Source organism: Poeciliopsis prolifica, unplaced genomic scaffold (genome assembly GCF_027474105.1).
Source record: "Poeciliopsis prolifica strain line A6 unplaced genomic scaffold, Auburn_PproV2 SCAFFOLD069, whole genome shotgun sequence".
Taxonomy (NCBI): Eukaryota; Metazoa; Chordata; class Actinopteri; order Cyprinodontiformes; family Poeciliidae; genus Poeciliopsis; species Poeciliopsis prolifica.
This window is the reverse complement of record NW_026562444.1, coordinates 383,595-405,211: the sequence shown is the minus strand read 5'-3', so window position 1 is coordinate 405,211 and position 21,617 is coordinate 383,595. Positions and strand designations below refer to the sequence as shown.

The 21,617-nt window shown below is 44.7% G+C and overlaps 1 protein-coding gene across 1 annotated transcript in view; it reads left to right on the top strand.

Annotated features, from left to right (window-relative positions):
* The window catches only part of LOC129351773 (adenylate cyclase type 8-like), an 85,409-nt gene extending 64,636 nt beyond the window's left edge, over positions 1-20,773 (top strand). The window contains 12 exon segments of the mRNA XM_055020672.1: positions 2,328-2,525; positions 5,144-5,244; positions 5,834-6,035; positions 6,708-6,797; positions 7,943-8,115; positions 8,984-9,062; positions 14,003-14,099; positions 14,102-14,160; positions 16,284-16,430; positions 16,880-16,972; positions 17,944-18,058; positions 19,155-20,773. Coding sequence (XP_054876647.1) covers positions 2,328-2,525; positions 5,144-5,244; positions 5,834-6,035; positions 6,708-6,797; positions 7,943-8,115; positions 8,984-9,062; positions 14,003-14,099; positions 14,102-14,160; positions 16,284-16,430; positions 16,880-16,972; positions 17,944-18,058; positions 19,155-19,654 — 1,854 coding nt within the window. The 3' untranslated portion in view covers positions 19,655-20,773.
* The last annotated feature ends 844 nt before the right edge of the window (positions 20,774-21,617 follow it).

The window sequence follows — 21,617 nt, the reverse complement described above, 5'->3', positions numbered from 1 at the left end:
GGTATAACAATGAAAATATCATCAATTAAAAGCCAAACCGATTATTCAAAATATTCTTAATAAAAAATTTTCTGACAGAATCTGAACCAGGAGAAGTTAAAACTATTTTAGAGAAGTTCTAAGAAGATTTATTTTGATCTTAAATGTTTGTATTTCTGGACAGTTTTGGGTTCATTTCTGCTCTGAATCTGTTGCTCTTTCTGCAAGCAGCTTTTTAGTAGTTAATCAACTACTAAATAAACTGATGTTTGTTCACTAATCAATTAATCCAGGTTAATTATTTGAGTCTGCATTTATTTACCATTTTCTATCCTTTTAGTGATGTTTTTAAATAGATGTCAGACTTTATGAAAGTTTGTCTGGTCTAGTTTCAGAACCAATTAATTCACTGAGCCATAAAAAGACTCCTGAACTCAAAGGATGAGCAAATAACTGACTGAAACTGACCAGTTTCTCCAGCTTTATCTGTAAACTAACGGTGATGCTGGCAGCTATTTCTGTCTCATGTTGCCCATGTGAGGGAATCTCCAGATCCAACGGCTCTGAGTGATAAGTGTCTGAATCGCCCGTTTATTATTTCCAGGTAGTTTCCATTAGCGTGTAATTCTGGCGACAGCGGAGCCGGCCGGTAACAAAGGGCCGAAAGCATCCATTAATCAGGACCGAGGGGGACGGCCATGCATGTGGAGCCTGAAAATGAATTTTTAATGGTGTATCTGAGCGTGATGGATCTCATGTGTTAACGTGTCGCATCAGGCGAGCGAGGTGAGACGCCGCTTTGTTCTGAGATATTGAATCTCCAAACATCTCCATCTCCGCTCACAGCTTACGGCCGGCTGCTCTGCCGCCCCCGGACCCTCCAGAAGGTAACCTGATGCTGCAGCTGCAGCGGTTTGGAGGAAACGGCTGCTGTGACCTGCAGAGCTGCTCATCAGGGAGGCAAAAAACCACCACATGCAGATCTGACACATTCTTTACAAAAATACGCTCAGATTCCACCAGTTTCTTACCAGAGCCATGAAACTGAAAACTAGCAGACAGTTAGCTAGCTTATAAATTATATAAAATAATGCCAAAAAGCACCAATAATGCAGAGTCTCAAACGGAATACTGTGAGGTTTTGTGGCAAAATGTCAACAACTTCAGGTTGTATTAATAATTGGTGCAAATTTCGCTTCAAACTCTTCACACTTTGTTTTCTGCTCATAATTAAATGAATTTTAACTCAGTTGGTGAAGCACTGATTCTGAAAAGATTGTGATTCCTGACGAATCATTGATTTAATTAGCTGAATTTGACCCGGTAACGTAGTGATGCTGGCTGCTGTTTCTTATTTGGAATTATTTCTTTATTCCAAATAAATCAAATGGAAAACAAAAACCAGCATCCTGGTTTTCCTCATATGGTCGTACAGTTTTTTTTTTTTTTTTTTTTTGCTTTAAACCTGTGAAAATGTTTTAGATTTTGTTTACAAAAGAGGAAAAAGTCAAAGGTACTTGTTGCATTTTTCCAACGTTTGATGGGAAGGGATTAAGTTAAACTAGACGAACCTGAAATCTTAAATGTGTTTTTTTTTTTTATTTGTGCCTGTTAGAGTCTAATGTGAGTTTTTGCATCTGGACTCTTTTCTGAGCTTTTTCCTCCGTTTCCTGCCTGATGATTTTGGTTTCCAGCCCTGTAACTGTGTTTGAGTCTTTCTGATGGCGCCTGCACCAACATGGCCGCCGCGGCGCCTGCACCAACATGGCCGCCGCGGCGCCTGCACCAACATGGCCGCCGCGGCGCCTGCACCAACATGGCCGCCGCGGCGCCTGCACCAACATGGCCGCCGCGGCGCCTGCACCAACATGGCCGCCGCGGCGCCTGCACCAACATGGCCGCCGCGGCGCCTGCACCAACATGGCCGCCGCGGCGCCTGCACCAACATGGCCGCCGCGGCGCCTGCACCAACATGGCCGCCGCGGCGCCTGCACCAACATGGCCGCCGCGGCGCCTGCACCAACATGGCCGCCGCGGCGCCTGCACCAACATGGCCGCCGCGGCGCCTGCACCAACATGGCCGCCGCGGCGCCTGCACCAACATGGCCGCCGCGGCGCCTGCACCAACATGGCCGCCGCGGCGCCGCCGGAGCGAATGGGACCTGCATGTCTGCTGTCGCTCTGACAGCTCATGTTGCATTTTGGTCTCCCGTCTTTCCTTCTTTTTGATTTAATTTTGTGTTTGTAAGCGACTGTGTGTCTGTTGTTTCTTTTTTCGTTTGTAACCTGAATGGAACGAAAACGGGGGAAAAGCAGGTTCATTCTGTGTGCATGTGCTTTCCCTCTAGACTCTGGCTGCCCTAACGAGAAATTCGATAAATCTGCTTCCAAACCATCTTGCACAAGCTTTGCATGTCCACTCTGGTCCTGAGGAAATTAACAAGCGAATAGAGAGTGCCATCGACTTACGGAGTGGCGATAAGTTGAGAAGAGAGCATATCAAGCCTTTCTCACTGATGTTTAAAGACTCCAGCCTGGAAGAGAAGGTAGCTGGGGTTTGAGATAGATCCATGTTTTCTCCTCTCTCTCCCTCCTCATACCTACTTCTGAGATTTATAAAAACCAAAACATGACACCAATTTTATCCAATCATGAGTAAGCTAAAGGCACTTACATTGGTTTATTGCCTTTATTAATTTCGCCATATTCACACGAATCCCTGAATAAAAACAAGCTGACAAAATGAGGACAAATTTTCAGTTTGAGGATTTGGATTTAAAATATTTGGTGTGTAAAGTGTGCCATCAGTAATCTGTGTTCTACTATAGAAAGTTATTAACTTTTTAGTAAAAAAACTAACTATTTGAGTAACGACTAAACAGATCCAATCATTTTTCTGAACTTGAGAACAAATATTATTCTGTAAAAGGAAAATAAAGTTATTTCTTTATTCCAAATAAATCAAATGGAAAACAAAAATCTGGAGAAGCTTCGCTTCGAGGGAAGTTATTTCCAAATGAGATATTTTAGCATAAATTTTGTTTTGTTTAGGTTAGAATTTGTGAGATAAAATAATAAATTTGCGATTTCAGTGGCACACTTGGACTCCATACAGAAAAATTGGTCTGTAAAAATTCACCCTGATAAAATCCAGATTTTCTGAGTATTTTAGGAAAATCTAAAAAAGATTTATCACTCATATTTTAACTGTAATAATCACAGAACAGATGTTTTGTTTTTGTTTTCTTTACCACAGCGTAGAGACGCCCCTTCAGTTTACTCATGACCAAAACCTTTGCACCATGGAACTATGGGAAATGTTACAGTTCTGTGGACAAAATTGACCAGATCAGCTTCATTTTTAAATTATTATTATTTTTCTCTTATCTTTTGATCACTGCATTCAGTAAAAAAAACAAACATGAGCCTTGTCTAAAACAATGTTTATATTCAAGTCCTGAATATTTGAAATTGAATTTTTATTAAACACGATTAATAACCAGGATATAGATGAATAAAAAGTATGAATGATCTTTTCTTTGCTGAATGCAGTCTCCTTTTGCACATCTTCTTTATATTTTTCCGTTTTGTTTTTGTTGCTTTTGAGTTCATATTGGCTTCCATACTTTGTGTTTTATCACCATCCCCCAAAATTACCTTCATTTGAATATTTAATTTGTTCATCTGATTAACCTGTAAACCTCCTCAGTAAATGTGCAGTGATTTGTTGTCGGCTCCCTTCATCCTCCTTTATAATTTCTTTCATTTTTCTTTCTTTAATTTCTTTTTTTACTTTTTGCCAAAGTTGTGACCGAACGTGAAGCATCCTCTTGCTAATTTCCCAGCACCCTTGAAGAAAGAGACAGCGGGTCGGGGCAGCAGGCGGTTTGGGGGCAGCAGGCGGGTCGGGGGCAGCAGGTGGTTTGGGGCAACAGGCGGGTCGGGGGCAGCAGGCGGGTCGGGGCAACAGGCGGCGGGCAGCAGGCGGTTCGGGGGCAAAAAGGGCCAATAATCTGAGCCACACTGTCCTGAATGTTTACACATTTAACCGAAGGTTTGAAACAGGCCTTTGTTTCTTTAAGCAGAAAATTTAAGTATATTATTATTATTATTAAATAAGTTTTTTAGTTGGATGATTTTCTTTGCTAAAGTTTGGTTGTGGCTAATTAGCATAGCTTAGCTCTAATTTTTAAACATGTTTCTTTATTTTTTGCTACTTTTATCTATATTTAGTAAGATTGTATTTATCAGTCATTATATTTAAACCCTTGGAGGAAAATAAATTTGTCGTTATTTCTGATAACAATCTTAAGGAAAAGTGTGTTAAATACAAATGCATTGATCAAATTCTGAATACAAAATCAGTTTTTCTGTTCCTGTTTAGTTCATTTCTGTTTGACAAAATAAACCAAGTAAAGAAGGCAAAACATAAAGGCACCAAATTAATGTCTTTGCATTTTTGCGCTTTATTTTGTAGTTGTTAATTAGCAGGGCCATAACAACATGTAATGAACTAATTTTCGTGAATCTTCAGTCCATGTTTCAGGTTCAGGTTTATTTTGGCTCAGCGCTCTCTGTTGGGTCTCGGTTAACATCTGAAACGCTCTCAGCGAGCATCGTGTCTGTGAGCTTCGCTCCTTCCCCAGGACCCTCAGCTGACCCACCAGCTCCTGTCTCTCTCTGACGCTTGTGGTCGACCGAGTCGCAAGCACCCGCTGCAGAGCATCCGCTGCAGAGCATTCGCTGCAGAGCATCCGCTGCAGAGCATCCGCTGCAGAGCATCCGCTGCAGAGCATTCGCTGCAGAGCATCCGCTGCAGAGCATCCGCTGCAGAGCATTCGCTGCAGAGCATCCGCTGCAGAGCATCCGCTGCAGAGCATCCACTGCAGAGCATTCGCTGCAGAGCATTCGCTGCAGAGCACCCGCTGCAGAGCATTCGCTGCAGAGCATCCGCTGCAGAGCATTCGCTGCAGAGCATCCGCTGCAGAGCATCCGCTGCAGAGCATTCGCTGCAGAGCATTCGCTGCAGAGCATCCGCTGCAGAGCATTCGTGTGTTTGGCGCGTTTTGGCTCGTCCAGTCCTCTCTGTTTGTCTGAAAGCCTGTTTCTGCCCCTCACCTCCTCTTCCTCCTGCTTCTCTCTTGGTCTCTCTGTCCCTGTGCAGTACTCACAGATGAGGGACGAGGTTTTCAAGTCCAACCTGGTCTGCGCCTTCATCGTGCTCATCTTCATCACGGCTATTCAAAGCCTGCTGCCCTCTGCCAGGTAAGGGAACATCAGACAGCAACAGTTTCCTCAACATGAGGAACAAATGGATCAGAGAGAAACAAGAGCAGCGGAAGAACTGGATAAATATCCTACTGTCAAATGTATCTGAAAAAGGTCTAATTATACAATCTGCATCGCCGCATTAGGGCAATAAACTTCCTCCATAGAATCAGGGAATCTATCAGTTTCAGAATAAAACATCTTCAGCTTTTGAAGTCAAAAGTTCTGACATTTTTTGTCTCAGATTTCAGAAATTAATCTCAAAATCTTTAGCAGATTTTCAACTTTTCAATCAGATAAAGCGATGGAGTTTTCTCAGGCAACAAAAAAAAGTCTGATTTCAGTTTTCAGGTATTTTCTGCGTCGTTTCCAGACGGAGCAGCTGCTCGTTTAGTGGCTCAGGACTCTGGCAGGGAATGGGTTGAGATGCTGGAAATGGTTTTATTTCCTCTTTTCTCTGAGCCTCAGCGGGATTCTCATGTCCTGAAGTTAAAATCTGAACATATTAGAGCTTCTTCAGACCCTCTTTAAGAGTCACTGGCTGTTTAAAATAGTCATGTTTTTGTTAAGTCTGTTTTTTGTGCAGAATGGTGACGATGGTGATCCAGTTCTCGGTCCTCATCGTTCTCCACTCCTGTCTGGTTCTGGTCACGACGGCGGAGGACTACAAGTGTCTGCCTCTGGTTCTGAGGAAAGCCTGCTGCTGGATCAACGAGACGTACGCGGCGCGGAACGTCATCATCTTCGTCTCCATCCTCATCAACTTTCTCGCCGCAATGATCAACATTGTAAGAGGATTAAAAAGAGAAGAGAAATGTTTATTTCTTCCTTCTAGCTTTGAGATTTCCACGTCTGACAATGATTTTATTTCCACCATCGACTGTTTGCCTACAAAACAAAAAATGTGTCTTTTGTATCTTTTTGTTCTGAAAGGTTTTCAGAACCATCTGTTTTTTTTAGATGTAGTCAAAGTCCAAAAGTTTAATACCACATGCAATATTTGTAGTTTATACATTATTTATCCAAATTAGCTTCATTACTGAAAACTAGATGATGGGGAAGTGAGTCCAGTGTGATTCCTGGTATGTGTTAAATATGCATCAACAGGCATTAGTGGTAGATGTTCACACCATCATGACCCAAAATCACTCAGAGACCCGATTTCAGCAGGTAGACGTGGAAATGAAGTTATGATTGGAAATCTGATCAATGGATGCAGATTGTATAATTAGACCTTTTTCAGATACATTTGACAGTAGGATATTTATCCAATGGATCTGTCTCCACCGACAGCCGAGGGAATGAATCTCCTCAGTGCATCCAAAACTTTAATGCAAGTAAATATTTCCAACAGCAAAATGAACAGAAAGACTGAGATTCTTGTTGATAAAACGCATTTCTCCTCTTTCTCAGCTGATTTTGCTGGTTGAAATGATCCTCCCCGTTTGTGTCTCTCCCAGCTGTGGTGCGACTTCGACAAGTCCAACACCTTCAGGAACCAGACGTACAACGAGTCTGCCTCCATCCCGGACATCTGCTTCTACCCAGAGGTACCAACGAGACGAGGTGTCGCTTCTGCGGTCCGCTCCGTCTGTTGTGCTTTCTCGCCTCTGCGTCGGCGGACAGCCGCTCGCGTCGCGGGAGGTCTCGCCTCGGACGCGGCAGCTGATCAGAGCGTCACGTGGAAAACATCCATCATGTTGTTTTGCTCTCACAGTTTGCAGCTGATTGATGGAGCCAATAACGAGGCTCGTTTTTACAGCCGCAGGCTCGGCTGAGTCATGTCGCTGCATGTATACATCATAAATTTATTTCCTCCTGAGGCTCCGCAGGTACGACCTGCTCTGCAGCCACTCTGGCTCTGCTTTTAGCTGCAGACAAATAAGAAAATGCTGCATATTGGATTTAATATTTCATGAGCAGGCAAAGCAGAAACCTCTCAAATAAAGGGCAGTTTAGTAGTTTTGGTTTATTACGGCTCAGCAGGGGGTGTGCGCTGAGCCCAGAGGAGCTGGGGATTCAATCAGGAGCTCATAAAAGTTATTTTAGTTTGTACCCAAAGTTTACATTAATAACAGAAACTGGGAGGTTTAGTTTATATGCAGAAAGTTTAAAATAATCTTCAGTTGAATTTTAGGTTCAGGAAACTGAAGACCTAAAAACAAAAACCTCCAGAGAATCATGTCTTCATTATGAAAGAGTTATAAAAGCTAATTAATTAGACAGATAATCTGATTCTGTATTGTTGTTTTGACTCCTAGTGGCTGTTTGTGGTATTACAGCATAACTGAGAAACTGGAACCTAATTAACTATTATAAATTAATTCTTTTTAAATGATTTAATTTAAGGTGAGAATTTTACAAATTTCTAGATTAGTTTTATTTCCTTATTATTAATTAGTACGTAAATAAATCTGATAATTATTGGTGACTTTGGAGGGTTTAATTTAATTTCTGGTCGTTATTTAGATAGTAATCAGTTTATTCTCTGATTCATATGAAGCCAGCTGCTGTTGGTTCATATTCACATTTGGTTAAGTATGAAGTGACCATTAGATGATGATCTTTCACTAATATTTCAGATGAATCTCATGCAGTGTGACTCTCTGCATCCTGGCTCAGATGTTTTCGCCCCCTGCTGTTCGCCTGCTGGGATCATGCAGGTGCATCTGAACGCTGGTTTGTTTCCTCGCAGTACTTCGTGTTCACGGGCGTCCTGGCCATGGTCACCTGCGCCGTGTTCCTGCGGCTCAACTCCGTGCTGAAGCTGGCCGTGCTGCTGCTGATGATCGCCATCTACTCCCTGCTGACCGAAGCCTTCTACACCTCGCTGTTTGTGCGCTACGACACCGTGCACCACAACACGGAGTGAGTCGTCTGCGCAGCTGGAGCCCTGACCGGACCGCCTGTCATGGCGGCCGTGTTGGACACCTCGCCTGCTTTGCTTTCTGAATGTCCACTTTGTTTTTGATAATATTTGGTATTTACTGTCAGAAGATTATAGCAGAAAAGTAAAACACCAGCAGAGTTTGAAGTGAAGTTTCCAGGCTGAACTCGGCGTTGACAGGATTAAATCCCTGACATTATTTCAAACAGAGGCAGCAGGATTAATGTTAAATCTTTACATTTCTGATATTTAAAGGTTTATTTGTAGTATTAGGTAGAGAACAGTTTCCTCATCAGTCAGGATCATTTCACATCCTTTCAGGGTGAAAAACGTCTGCAGGCAGAAGCATGAAGACGGTTCTGCAGAAATGTTTTCATATCTGAATCCAAAAGCACAAAGGAGGATTTATGGACTTCATCTGAATGATTCCTTCTCTTACCTGGTTTCCTTCCAGAGGAACGTTCTGCTCTCCTCCAGATTCACTTATTTTGTTTTTGCAGATGTTTTTGTGTGACGGTTGAAGCGTGACCTTCTGCACTGAATCAAACCTCAGCATGAAAACTCAAGTCTCAGCGTCTCAGACCTGATTCCTGTTTCTAGCAGTAAAAACACTAAAAACGTTTATTATTTTGAAGTTTGCGTTTCTACGTTTGAGCTGATAATCCTCAGATGGAAACAAACATTCGCCTCAAGTTTTTTACAAGATTTGATTCCTACTTTTACATTTTGCTGCAGTTTTACATAAAGTGAGACGTTTCTCTACCAAAGTTTGACTCTGATGGGATTTTGTTGCATGACTTTAATCTTTTAGTCGACTAAAGTGCAACATCTTATTTTGTCTTCCTTCAGAAACTTTCTGGGAACCAAAGAGACGTCTCTGCTGCTGATGGCCATGTTCCTCCTCGCCGTGTTTTACCACGGTCAGCAGGTAAAACCGGATCCTCTCCAAACACAGACTCCTCTCTCTTTAACGGTCAGATTTCAGCCTCATGTATTTCAGTTCAATAAGTTGAGGTTTCTTCCTGAGGAAGCCCGTCTTTCCTTACATGCATGCAGCGACAGTGGAGAGAAAAACCTCCAGCAGAACATCCCAGCTGATGGCGTCCTCCAGGACGGAGCCTCAGCCAATCAGAACGCCAGAAAACGGAACGTTAGCGGTTTAACGAACAACCAATAATGTAAATCGGAGAGCAGTAGGAGAAGAAAGAGCCGACCCGACGGGAGCAGAACCACAGGATCCGATCTGCGCCCATCGCCATGGAAACAAAGACACTTCATTTTGTCATCCAGAGAAAATTTAGCACAAAATGAAACCATGAAGTGACGCTGAAGCAGTTAGAGATTGGTTCCCTCAGCAGGGGGCCCAAAGAGGAGATTACACTTATCAAGCTACGCTTCAATGGATCCATCGGTTCTGCTCCTCATTGGATCGGGTTCCTGCCGGTTCTGACTGCCGGTTCTGAACTCTGGTCCGGCTTCCAGGTGCTGCAGCCGCAGAGCAAATTAAAGCCAGTCGATTCATTTCAGACAAACATCTCCTGCTGTGCTGCAGCTAATTGGAAAGAGAAAAAAAGCTTCACCACAAATGAGCTGATCTACTCGACCATTAAATTAAAAAGCATAAAGTAATCTAACATAGTTTTTTCACAATTAAAAGTTTGGATCAGCGATTTATTCCTCTGAGCTCCTGCATGTTCAGCTGTACAGATCTGCAACTTATTACATAATCACAGTTTATTAGACGATGATAATAAATCAATTCAGTCCAGAAAGAGAAACTGATCAGATGAATAAATCCATTCATCAATGATTTCGGCCAATAAACACAGATATTTATTTTATCTGCTATATAATTACTTAAGACACAGAAATGTAAACATTTTGTGCCGTTAGACGTTGATGTCATTCAGATTCAGTTGGTTTTAAATGCTGCAGTTTTCTAATTGATCTGTTCCCTCGGTCCGAAGTACCAAGTACTCTGATTACAAATAGCAGGGAGGGATTACTTCCCTGCAAAGTTCCCGCTAAACGCTTGAACCGACGTTCAGGCAGAGAAAACGTTGATTTTTGGTTTCTGCTGTTGGATTATCTGGATCTCCTCTGATATTGATCGTTATTGGTTGTCATCATGTTACCTGACAGGTGATAACGAGCAGCGTTTGTCTGATGTTGAGTTCTGCTCCAGTTTTTGGGTTTTCCGCTGGCCTCTGGTTCTGCTGATGTTCCTCAGATTGTGGGACTGAAACCGTTTCCCTGAGCAGCAGTCGCTCTCTGAATCTTTCTGGATATTATTTTTATCTTCACGCCGTAAACAGGAGCAGAACCAGCCGGCCCGTTTCAGGGGCCTGACGCGCCGCAGCGTCCATCCTGCCGTCTGGAGTCCGGCTCCGCCGCCGCCCGCCGCTTTCATGCTCTCGCTATGGCAAACTGGCAATCACAGTTTTACAGCCAGAAATTCAATTAAATCCATTCAGACTGAGAAAAATGTCAGTTTAGTTAAATTAACAACAAACTAAACATTTGACTGGAATTAAATCTGGTCGGATTTAATCTGAGTTAGACTTTCAGCCAATCAGAAGTGAATTTAAAGCCATTTCTAATAAGTAAATCAGTAATAATGCATCTTATTCTGCAGGAAGAAAGGATTTTCTCTAAAAAGCCTCTTTTATGACTCCATTTGTATTTGATGACACGTACAGCCAGTTTCACTGAGTACATTTTATTGAGTTTAAATTAAAAGCAGCTCTGAGGTGGTTGCTGCTCTGTAATTAGTCTGATGACTGTTAGTGGAAACGCGTGGTTCTGATTGTGGAAAACGTGCGTGAAGCTGCGGCGCCTCTCAGGGCCTCGTTGAAGCGACTCTCCAGTGATTCTGTTTGTGAGGAGATCAGGAGCCAATTAAAGCCTTTTCCTCCACAACCTGCTTCTCTCAGACTCTTAACTCTGATTTGCTCCTTGAGAAATGCCGGGCTTGCTGGCGATGTCTTGAGAATAGCTGTTTGCTGATGCTACTGTTCATAAATTGATCCTCTTTCTGATGCAGGCAAACAAATGTTAGAAAGATCTGAGATCTTCTAAATGTTTCACTGCGTTCTCCAGGTAACTTTCAGGCCAATAAAGAGCCAATCAGCTGATTTACTCCCATTTTCATACATTTCTGATTCAAAGCGTCGTCTCAAACGTTCTGCTCTTGGCTCCGTGTTTTAACTGGCAGTAAAGATTTTCTCCTGTTCGCTGTTGTTCCTTCATCTGAATGGATGGAGACGTTAGTCAGACGCTGATCGTCTCTGGAGCAGCAGATGGTCGGTCCAGATGGGAGTGGGTTCTGCTGACACATCCATCACACTCATTTACTCAAGACGTGTTTATTTGTAACTTCAATAAACACTGGGTAACAAATCCAGACTTCTTTCTCTCTGATTATCGTTCAACTCATCAGCAGAACAAGAGTTTAGAAATCAAGCGGCCATTTTGGGAAAAGACTTTCCTGCTGATGTGAGTTGAGACGGCCATGAAGCCCGAGCTTCATTATTTACAAATAATAATGACTTTAACCTGTTAAAACAGAAATGAGTCATTTACATTTTAACCTACTTTATGTTCGCTTGTTTCTCTCGGCCCAAAGAGTTTAGTTTCTGTTTCTGCTGATCTGATTGGACGCTGTAAAAAGCTAATGTTGTGTTCAAGTTGTGCTAACAGGAGCTAGCCTGTCAGTGAAGCTATGCTAGCCCATAGTAGCGTCTCGATGCTAAACATGTAGCATTAGCGCAAACATGAACAACTGAACAACTGACCAAAATCAATCAATATCTTTATTATTGAGCTCAAATATCTATTCAATAATTTATAGCAAAACTTGTTTTTGAATCGAAACTGTTGTTTATTTTGTTGTTATAGTTTATGGTTGAATTGATACATTTCTGGACTTCCTGTGCGGTTTGTGTCTCATGCTGGACGTTAATTGGACAGAAAACTGGATGAAGTTTCTCTCCTGATGAGGCGACTAATCGATTCCCTGATCAATCGGAAGAAGATCAGAAATCCTTCCAGGCTCATCGTCCTGCCCTGGAAATCATTTTCAGCTTCCTCCCTTCTGCAGGCGCTCGCCGCTTGTTTGGCTCTAATTTATTCATGTGACTTTGTATTAATCGTTAATTCAAAAAAGCTAATTGAGTTGCCTCTTAAAATACTTGAGCTGCTCAGCAGATTGATGGAATAGTCCTGCACTGCAGAGGTGATTAAATATTTTAATTTGCCTGCCTGTGAATTCAATCATCTCATTTATGTAACACTTTGCCCTGAACTTCACTTCTAATCTGCTTTTTATGGAACAAGTTGCTGGGCTGAGGCGTCAGGAAGCTCCGGCTTTATTCTCTAAACTTCAGCAGCTGGACGTTTATTTTTAACGGCCTGTAAAACATCTGCTCACCGAAAAGCAGAAATCACTTTATTATTGTGACATGAGCCTCTCAGGAAGATTCTTACTAATGAAAAGTTTTGACTTGGATGAGAAAACAGCTGAAATATTCGACCTTGACGTGCAGAAAGCAAAGTTTCCTCAGTCGGCCTGAGATGAGATAAAATACAATTTAATGCTTCTAACTTTAAATAAGTCATTATTTCAACTGGATAAAATGAATGAAAGTATAAAAATGCTGTGTTTTTAAAACGTGAGGACAGTTTTCAGTTCAGTTTTAATTACAATAAAAAGTTAAAACACCTCAAATAAAGATTAAAGAACTTAAAATTATTTTTGTCTCTTGTTAAATCAACTGGATAAAATTTGATTTCTGACTATAAACTGAGATAATTACCTAGTAGACTTAAGTTAAGCCAGGCTCTGTTTTACAGTGTAACGCTGGAGCCAAAGCGAAACCAGGAGCTTTTATTACATTTTTTTATTTATTCAGATTATTAATAATTACTGATTTTTTTCCTACAAACTGTTTTCTGCTTATTGTCACTGTTTCTTTTCCAAATGTTTCAGATTAACCTGCAGTTTATGAAAATTCGTTTGCAGTAGTAACTGAAACTCCGGCCGGACCTGCGGCGCTCCGGCCGGACCTGCGGCGCTCCGGCCGGACCTGCGGCGCTCCGGCCGGACCTGCGGCGCTCCGGCCGGACCTGCGGCGCTCCGGCCGGACCTGCGGCGCTCCGGCCGGACCTGCGGCGCTCCGGCCGGACCTGCGGCGCTCCGGCCGGACCTGCGGCGCTCCGGCCGGACCTGCGGCGCTCCGGCCGGACCTGCGGCGCTCCGGCCGGACCTGCGGCGCTCCGGCCGGACCTGCGGCGCTCCGGCCGGACCTGCGGCGCTCCGGCCGGACCTGCGGCGCTCCGGCCGGACCTGCGGCGCTCCGGCCGGACCTGCGGCGCTCCGGGACCTGCGGCGCTCCGGCCGGACCTGCGGCGCTCCGGCCGGACCTGCGGCGCTCCGGCCGGACCTGCGGCGCTCCGATCGGACCTGCGGCGCTCCGATCGGACCTGCGGCGCTCCGATCGGACCTGCGGCGCTCCGATCGGACCTGCGGCGCTCCGATCGGACCTGCGGCGCTCCGACCGGACCTGCGGCGCTCCGGCCGGACCTGCGGCGCTCCGGCCGGACCTGCGGCTCCGGCCGGACCTGCGGCGCTCCGGCCGGACCTGCGGCGCTCCGGCCGGACCTGCGGCGCTCCGGCCGGACCTGCGGCGCTCCGGCCGGACCTGCGGCGCTCCGGCCGGACCTGCGGCGCTCCGGCCGGACCTGCGGCGCTCCGGCCGGACCTGCGGCGCTCCGGCCGGACCTGCGGCGCTCCGGCCGGACCTGCGGCGCTCCGGCCGGACCTGCGGCGCTCCAGGTCTGCGGGTTTGCTGACTGGGTCTGTGCTTTCAGCTGGAGTACACGGCCCGGCTGGACTTCCTGTGGCGCGTTCAGGCCAAGGAGGAGATCAACGAGATGAAGGAGCTGCGGGAACACAACGAGAACATGCTGAGAACATCCTGCCCAGCCACGTGGCCCGACACTTCCTGGAGAAGGACCGCGACAACGAGGTCCGACTTTATTTATCATAACCATGATGACAGCAGCACAGTTTGGTCTGAAGAGCTCCGCTTTGCTCTCTTAAATCTCCAGTTATTATTTCATTATCTGGAAGTTTCCCAGCAGCATCTGAATCAGCTGGAGCCGGGGCTTTGACTAGGCCGTTCCAGCCTGCTCATTCTCCTGTAGATCTGGTTTGGTGTGAGGCGTTTGGTTCCGTCTGGATGAAACGTTTGAGCTTCGTTTCAGAGACGACGCCGTCAGGCGGGACTTTGGTTTGTAATCGTCTGCAGATTAAATCGGACCTCCAGGTTTCATTTGTTGATAAAAGTTTCTGGTTATTTCCTGTTGAGATGATTTTCAGTTTCTTCCCAGATTGATGAGCAGAAACTGTTGGTTCTCTGACGTCATAAACCTTCAGAGCTGATGATCAGGAAATCAATCGGATTGATCGTTAATCGGGGAGTTTTCCTGTCCGTTCCTCTGGCAGCAGCAGGTTGAACCCGGTTCATCCAACCAGCCTTTAACTAGGACCTTATCGGGGCCTCTACCTGGAGCTGAAATGCATCACTTTTATCTCTAAAGTTGGAATAAACAGCAGAGCGTAGAAACAACCCTGTAAATATTTGGAGTCTGGTTTTCCTCCTCTGATGCTTCCCACCAAATATGCGAAGCCCAGACAGTTAAACGTGTTAAAGAGCTTCAGCGGCAGCACTGAACCCCGACTGAACCGCAAAACGCTGCCTGACGTTCTGCAGCATCGCAGCAGAACACCAAGAAATTCAATTAGTTCAACTTTAACCAAGTTTCCCTTTTGAAGTTTGGCCGTTTGGCTGAGCTCATTAGCCGAGCATAAAGCCGCTGAGGAAGCCCCATTCAGGTCAGAGGCCCATTTTCACAACCGTGTAATTACATTAAGAATGGGAGCAGCCTGCGGACAGACGCAGCTTCTCCTGAATTATTAACTTCAAAAGCTGAACTGTGGCTGGACGTTAATGTTTATCACCCTATTATTACAATGCTACCATAATGGCATGATGAATTACTGAATGTGGCATTTGGGATGTGAAGATGCTGCTTCATGTCTGCAGACCTGCTGTACGAGCTAACACTGCCCCCTAGTGGCCGATAGGCTGCACTGCACTGTGTCGTTTATTCATCAGTGATTTTGAGGAGGATGCTCTGCTTGATCAGAGTAAATTATTTCATTCATGTGAGGATATAATGAAGCTCATCTGGTTTTTACTGGGTTTTAAAGTGATTTGCATCTCATTATAAATGTGCAACAGATTCACCCTGTCATGATGTCTTGAGTTCAAATGAAAACAAAATGTGTGACCATTGCTTTCATTATGAATCACAAGGCGTGTCGAACAGCCGGGTGAAAACCTATCAGCAGTGATTGTTGCTGCCCGTCAACCTGGGAAGGTTTTCCGAAATGAACCTGGAAGGAGGGATTATTCACTGCTGGAAAAATATTTAGAAGCTGCTCATGTTCCCAGATTTGCATCCTTAAGGTTAAAACAGGACGATTTGGAAAGGAGTGAACATGTTTGGATTATCTGAGCACAGTGGATTCCTGGAGCATGAAGACGTCCTTCTGTCATTCTGAACACCAGTTTGGAGCAAAGGTCAAGCTGTGCCTTGACCTCACAGTAGTCCAAACATTTCTGCATAGCTTCATGCTAAACTCCTCATGTTCTGGGCGACAGGATGTCAGCCTGTTGAAGTTTGCAAAAGTTTTTATTCTTGAGGCGTTTTGTGGTTTTCTGAAAAACAGGTTGACTGGTGCCTTACCAGAGGCATCAACTCCAAACTCTGAGTCTGGAGAGTAAATGTCTGAGCCGTGTGTAGCGTCACCATGAGGTGAATTCATGCTCTGTGTTTCTGCTTGGTTCATTTTTTGTGGCATTTTAAGGTGATAACGACATAATGAGGCTGTGTGAGTCTAAACGCATCTGAGACCTTAAGAAAACTTTCATGCGCTGCTTAAATTTATTTCTCTGTTCTCCTCCGTCTCCCTTTGGCAGCAGTTCTGCTCTGGTTCTGTTGTGGTTCTGTTGGGCCGTACCGGGTTTGTCAACCTGGTTTGACGTGGCGTTGTAACGTCCCGGTCGTGTCGATGTCTCCTCAGGAGCTGTACTCCCAGTCCTACGACTCGGTGGGCGTGATGTTCGCCTCCATCCCCGGCTTCGCCGACTTTTACTCCCAGACTGAGATGAACAACCAGGGAGTCGAGTGTCTGCGGCTGCTCAACGAAATCATCGCCGACTTCGACGAGGTGAAGTTCAAACCGTCTGTTCGGCTGAATGGAAGACGTAAACACCATTCAGGACAAAACATGCATTTTAGAAAATACTTGAGAAGCCATTAATGTCTCTGCAGAAATGACTGATTCTGCTGGCAGGTCATCAAAAACCAATTATTGCAGGTGGCAAAGAACCACAGGGTTTGTAGCAGCACTGCTTCCTGTTCAACATCCTCTGAAGACGCAAAACTTCAGCAAAAATCTCAAAACAAGTTTCAGATGTTTAGCCTTTCTGTCCTGATCGGTTTGAATTTAAACGTTTCCTCATCAGCAGGTGGTCCAGTGTCCGTCTCCGTTGGACATTTGTCTCGGTTCAGGCAGCAGTTTGTCTCTGAGGCGCTCAGAGGAGCCCGGTCCTCAGTCACGTGTGATTTTGTGCTTCAGGTTGTTGAAAAGCTCAGTGAACGTTGTTTCTGTTGCAGCTGCTCGGTGAAGACCGTTTCCAGGACATCGAGAAGATCAAGACGATCGGCAGCACCTACATGGCCGTCTCTGGTCTGTCGCCCGAGAAACAGGTGAAGATCCACAGCAAGCAGCAAAACTGCTGCAAAAATGCTGCAAAAATGCTGCAAAAATGCTTCAACGACTCCCAGAGCGCCGCCGTTATTTCTGCTCATTCTGGTTTAAACATGTTTTAATCCAGTAAAGTTTCTCCAGCATATTTTCTATTTCAGAAACTTTTATTCCTTTAAGTAAACAGGAAGTCTGATGTGAAAGATCCTCTTCTGCAGGATTTGAATGTTTTGGAACCAGCTGCAGTTTTCTTGCTGTTGCTGTAACTTCTGGCTTCACATCTTCAGAAATTCAGTTAAAAATCTGAATTACTGAGTTTTTCCCCAGAACATACAAGAACATTCATTTATATCTGTTTTATTATGTAACTGATCACCATTTCTGACAAAAAGTCAAAATCCCACAAACAAGATTTCAGTCCAACTATAATCACCTTGCTGGGTTTGCTGCAGATTATGGGAAAAACATGTTATAAACTTTAGAATAGAATAGAATTCAGCTTTATTGTCACTGCACTGTCACCTGTACAAAAGCAACGAAATGCAGTGAAACTTATGAAGGTTTTTCAGTCAGTGAAGAAAACATGTAAAAACATCAGTTCAAGTGAAGAGCCCTGAGGTTCTCCTGGCTCTTTATCGCTAAATTTAAGGTGGTTCTGACGTTCAAACTTTAAATTCCTCCTTTGGTTCTTCACTGGCCTGGTTCCTCCCTGGCCCGGTTCTCTACTGGCCCGGTTCTTTACTGGCCCGGTTCTTTACTGGCCCGGTTCTCTACTGGCCCGGTTCTCTACTGGCCCGGTTCTCTACTGGCCCGGTTCCTCCCTGGCCCGGTTTTCTACTGGCCCGGTTCTTTACTGGCCCGGTTCTCTACTGGCCCGGTTCCTCCCTGGCCCGGTTCTTTACTGGCCCGGTTCGTCCGTCAGGCCGATCCGATCAGCTTCCAGGTTCTTCAGGCTGTTTCCTCTGATCCACAGCAATGTGAAGATAAATGGGGTCACCTTTGCGCCCTGGCCGACTTCGCCATCGCCCTGAACGAGAGCATCCAGGAGATCAATAAACATTCCTTCAACAACTTCGAGCTGCGGATCGGTGAGACTTCAGTTCTGCTGAGAAAAGTTATTTTGCTTTTTCAGTGATTTAACGAAGGAATCCTTCTGTTTTCAGTAGAAATGATTTAATGCCAGAAGAGGGAAAATGATAAACTTCCAGACTCAGAAATCCAAAGATTTTCACTGGAAACCAGAATGAACTTTTCTGTTTATGACAAATTATTACCTGAAAATTCTCCTTGTTGGATTCAATCTACATGTTGAACTTCTATGCTTTTTATGGGAAACGCTGATAATTACCATCCATAACCTAATCATGGGGGGAAGTTATGGATTAACGAGTTACTCTAACGTTGATTGATCTCATTGATTGGCTATAGATTAATTAAAATGAGGCCTTTTTAAAAAATCTGAGTTTTCTTTTATATGAAAAGGAGCATCTTTCCATAACATAAAGGGGTATATTATTCATAATATAGTGAATTAAAAAGTTAACATCTTTGTTTGTTGGCTGTTTTAAATACTGACTGAATAATGATGTCAGTTTCTCACATTGTTGAACTTTTGCTGGAGGATTTGACATTTTCTGTCCTGCAGCTGAATGAAAGTTTACAGTGAAGATAAGAATCTTGTTGAGTTTTTATATTTCAAATCAGAACTACATAAAATGCATTTAGCCTCTCACACCGGCCTTTGTTTGGACCGTTTATCGGGTTCTTTCTGGGAAATCTCCGCCATCTTTGTCTCTGGGTCTTAAGGTTGACCAGCGGCGCCTTCTGCTGGATGGCGGACAAACTACAACTCTAAATCAGACAATATTAGTTAATCGATTGAAACTAATTTTAATCTAATAAACCGCTAAACGACGATTGAGTTGATTAATTATTTGCATCATCATATTTGGATTTAAGGTAAATTAAAGGAATTTGTTCAACAGTTTCATGTTTGCAGCATTTGTGTTGAGTGCAAAGTAAACCTTAAAAAAACTGGAAAATCTTCCTTTAAAGTCTAAAGTAATTGACTGTTTTCTGTAATAACCTGTCAATGTTCTTCCATGGTGTTTCATCCAACTGAAGGAATGAAACTTGTTGTTTTAAATGCTGGTCTATTTAAAGCACTGAGTTGTTTCTCTCCAGGAATGGCTCACGGCTCGGTGGTGGCCGGCGTGATCGGCGCCAAGAAGCCGCAGTACGACATCTGGGGGAAGACGGTGAACCTGGCCAGCCGCATGGACAGCACCGGCGTGAGCGGCAAGATCCAGGTTCCCGAGGAAACCTTCCTCATCCTGAAGGAGCGAGGCTTCGCCTTCGAGTACCGCGGCGAGATCTACGTCAAGGGCATCAGCGAGCAGGAGGGCAAAATCCGAACTCACTTCCTGCTGGGCCGGGTGCAGCCCAACCCGCTCATCCTGCAGCCGCGCAAAATCACGGGCCAGTACTCTCTGGCGGCCGTGGTGCTGGGCCTGGTGCAGTCGCTCAACCGGCAGAAGCAGAAGCAGATTCTCAACGAGAACAACAACTCGGGCATCATGAAGGGCCACCACCACTACAACCGCAGGACGTTGTTGGCGGCCGGCGGCGCCGAGGTGGGCGGCGGCCATCACGCCGAAGCGCCGGATAAGACGGATCTGTCCTGAGGCGCCCGGCGCTGATTCCTTACAGGCAGAACTGCTGCGAAGGCCCAGATCCCGTCTGTGGCTGCGTTAAATCCTGGTGGGTGAAGCGTCCGATCATCGGCCTGAAACCGACCCATATCTGGAAACAAGGAGGCAAATATTGTTAACTTTGGCTGATTTCTCAGAGTCATGGGGAGAAACGAAAGTTTCCATCAGAGTTGAATGATCAGGGAGAGCTGATCACATCCTGATCATGTCCATTGAGTGAGCAGAAATGCATCTAGACGAACAACAACTGGCAGTTTGTTGATCTGCAGCTGTGAGCTGATGTTATGCTGACCGACGGTCTGGGGAGTGTCATGAGGCAGAGCCGTTAGACGGCCTCCTTCAAAACCTGACAGTAAAATATCTTCTGTGAAACAGGTTTACAGTCCATCCAGCAACAGACAACCTGCAGACGGGAAACAGGTCAGAGGAAACAAACATGGCCGACCAGAAACAGCGGCGATAGATTATGGATTATGTTGATTAGAGAATAAACCAGCGGACTGCATCGTGTCAGCAGGCTGTGACCTGGTTTGACCTCTGGGATCGCCACACGCTGACCATCCAACATGCTGAATATCAACCATTTCCGATCAGAGCAGGATCGATGCGCCGTAACGGCCTAGTCAATGTCCACAACCTTTCAAAACAAATGTGAGCTGCAACTTGAAGTCGTTGCTGCTGAAATCGGTTCTGTCAACTGAATCAGAGACTTTATTTCTCCTCATGACTTTATTTCATGTTTTCAGTTGAAAATGAATGTAAATCATTTTTAGTTTTGGTTTATTAAAGTATTTCTGATGAAAAACGCCGTTTGGACATCCAGAGACTTTTACTTTGAAGTTTTCATCATGAATGTCTAAAACTGAACGTTCCTCCTGTGTTCACTACAAGCTCCGCCCACTTCGGTTTAGTCCAGCCAATGAGGTTTGATCTTCGTCCTGAGCAGCTCTGCTTTCTGAGAATGTTTGTAGAACTGAAACTCAACTGTAGAGACGGGTGGGTTACTGGGAGCACAGGGAGCACTGGGAGGACTGGGAGGACTGGGAGCACTGGGAGGACTGGGAGGACTGGGAGCACAGGGAGCACTGGGAGGACTGGAGCACTGGGAGGACTGGGAGCACTGGGAGGACTGGGAGCACTGGGAGGACTGGGAGGACTGGGAGCACAGGGAGCACTGGGAGGACTGGGAGCCCTGGGAGGACTGGGTGGACTGAGAGCACTGGGTGGACTGGGAGGACTGGGCGTCGCGCTCCGTCTTCCAGACTGATTATCCGGGACTTTTCCCAACGTTCCTGCTGTCTGTTCCCATTTTTATCTCACCTGCGTTGGACCCGTTCACACCTGACCCCTGCCCTTTGACCTTTGCCCGGTATCGATGTTTCTTTTTTGTATTTCTTTTATATATGGATCACAATAAAAAGGGGTTTAATTTTTTATAGAAGCAACTCGTCTGCTTGTTTTGATTCTTCAGTTCTTTCATTCAAACTGTAGAAAAATAAACTTTGATTAATCTGAAGGAAATAAGGAGAGAAAAACAAAAAGTTCTAAACTTTATTTATTTTACAAAAATAAAGGTTTTACAAGCAACAACGTATTAAAGTCTACCGTCATTAGAATGCTTTAGTTATGATTTTGGTTTTAAACACGTCCAGCAGTTAAAAACAAATTGTGTTGATGTCAGTATGTCGCCTGTTTCTCCACATAAAACTTTTATTTTAGGAAAGATTTAGTTTTTAAAGTTAGAACTTTAATGTTTTAACTTTTTTAACTTTAAAGGTGATTCTGTCCAGGTTTGAATTTCTGCACTGAAGAAAATCACCGAGTTCAGAAACATTTCAGCAGCTTCATAAAAAACTCACTGCTAAAACTTTTTAAGGTAACTAAATCAGATGCAGCCTGTAGTTTGCACATCCAGCCACCAGGTGGCAGCAGACGT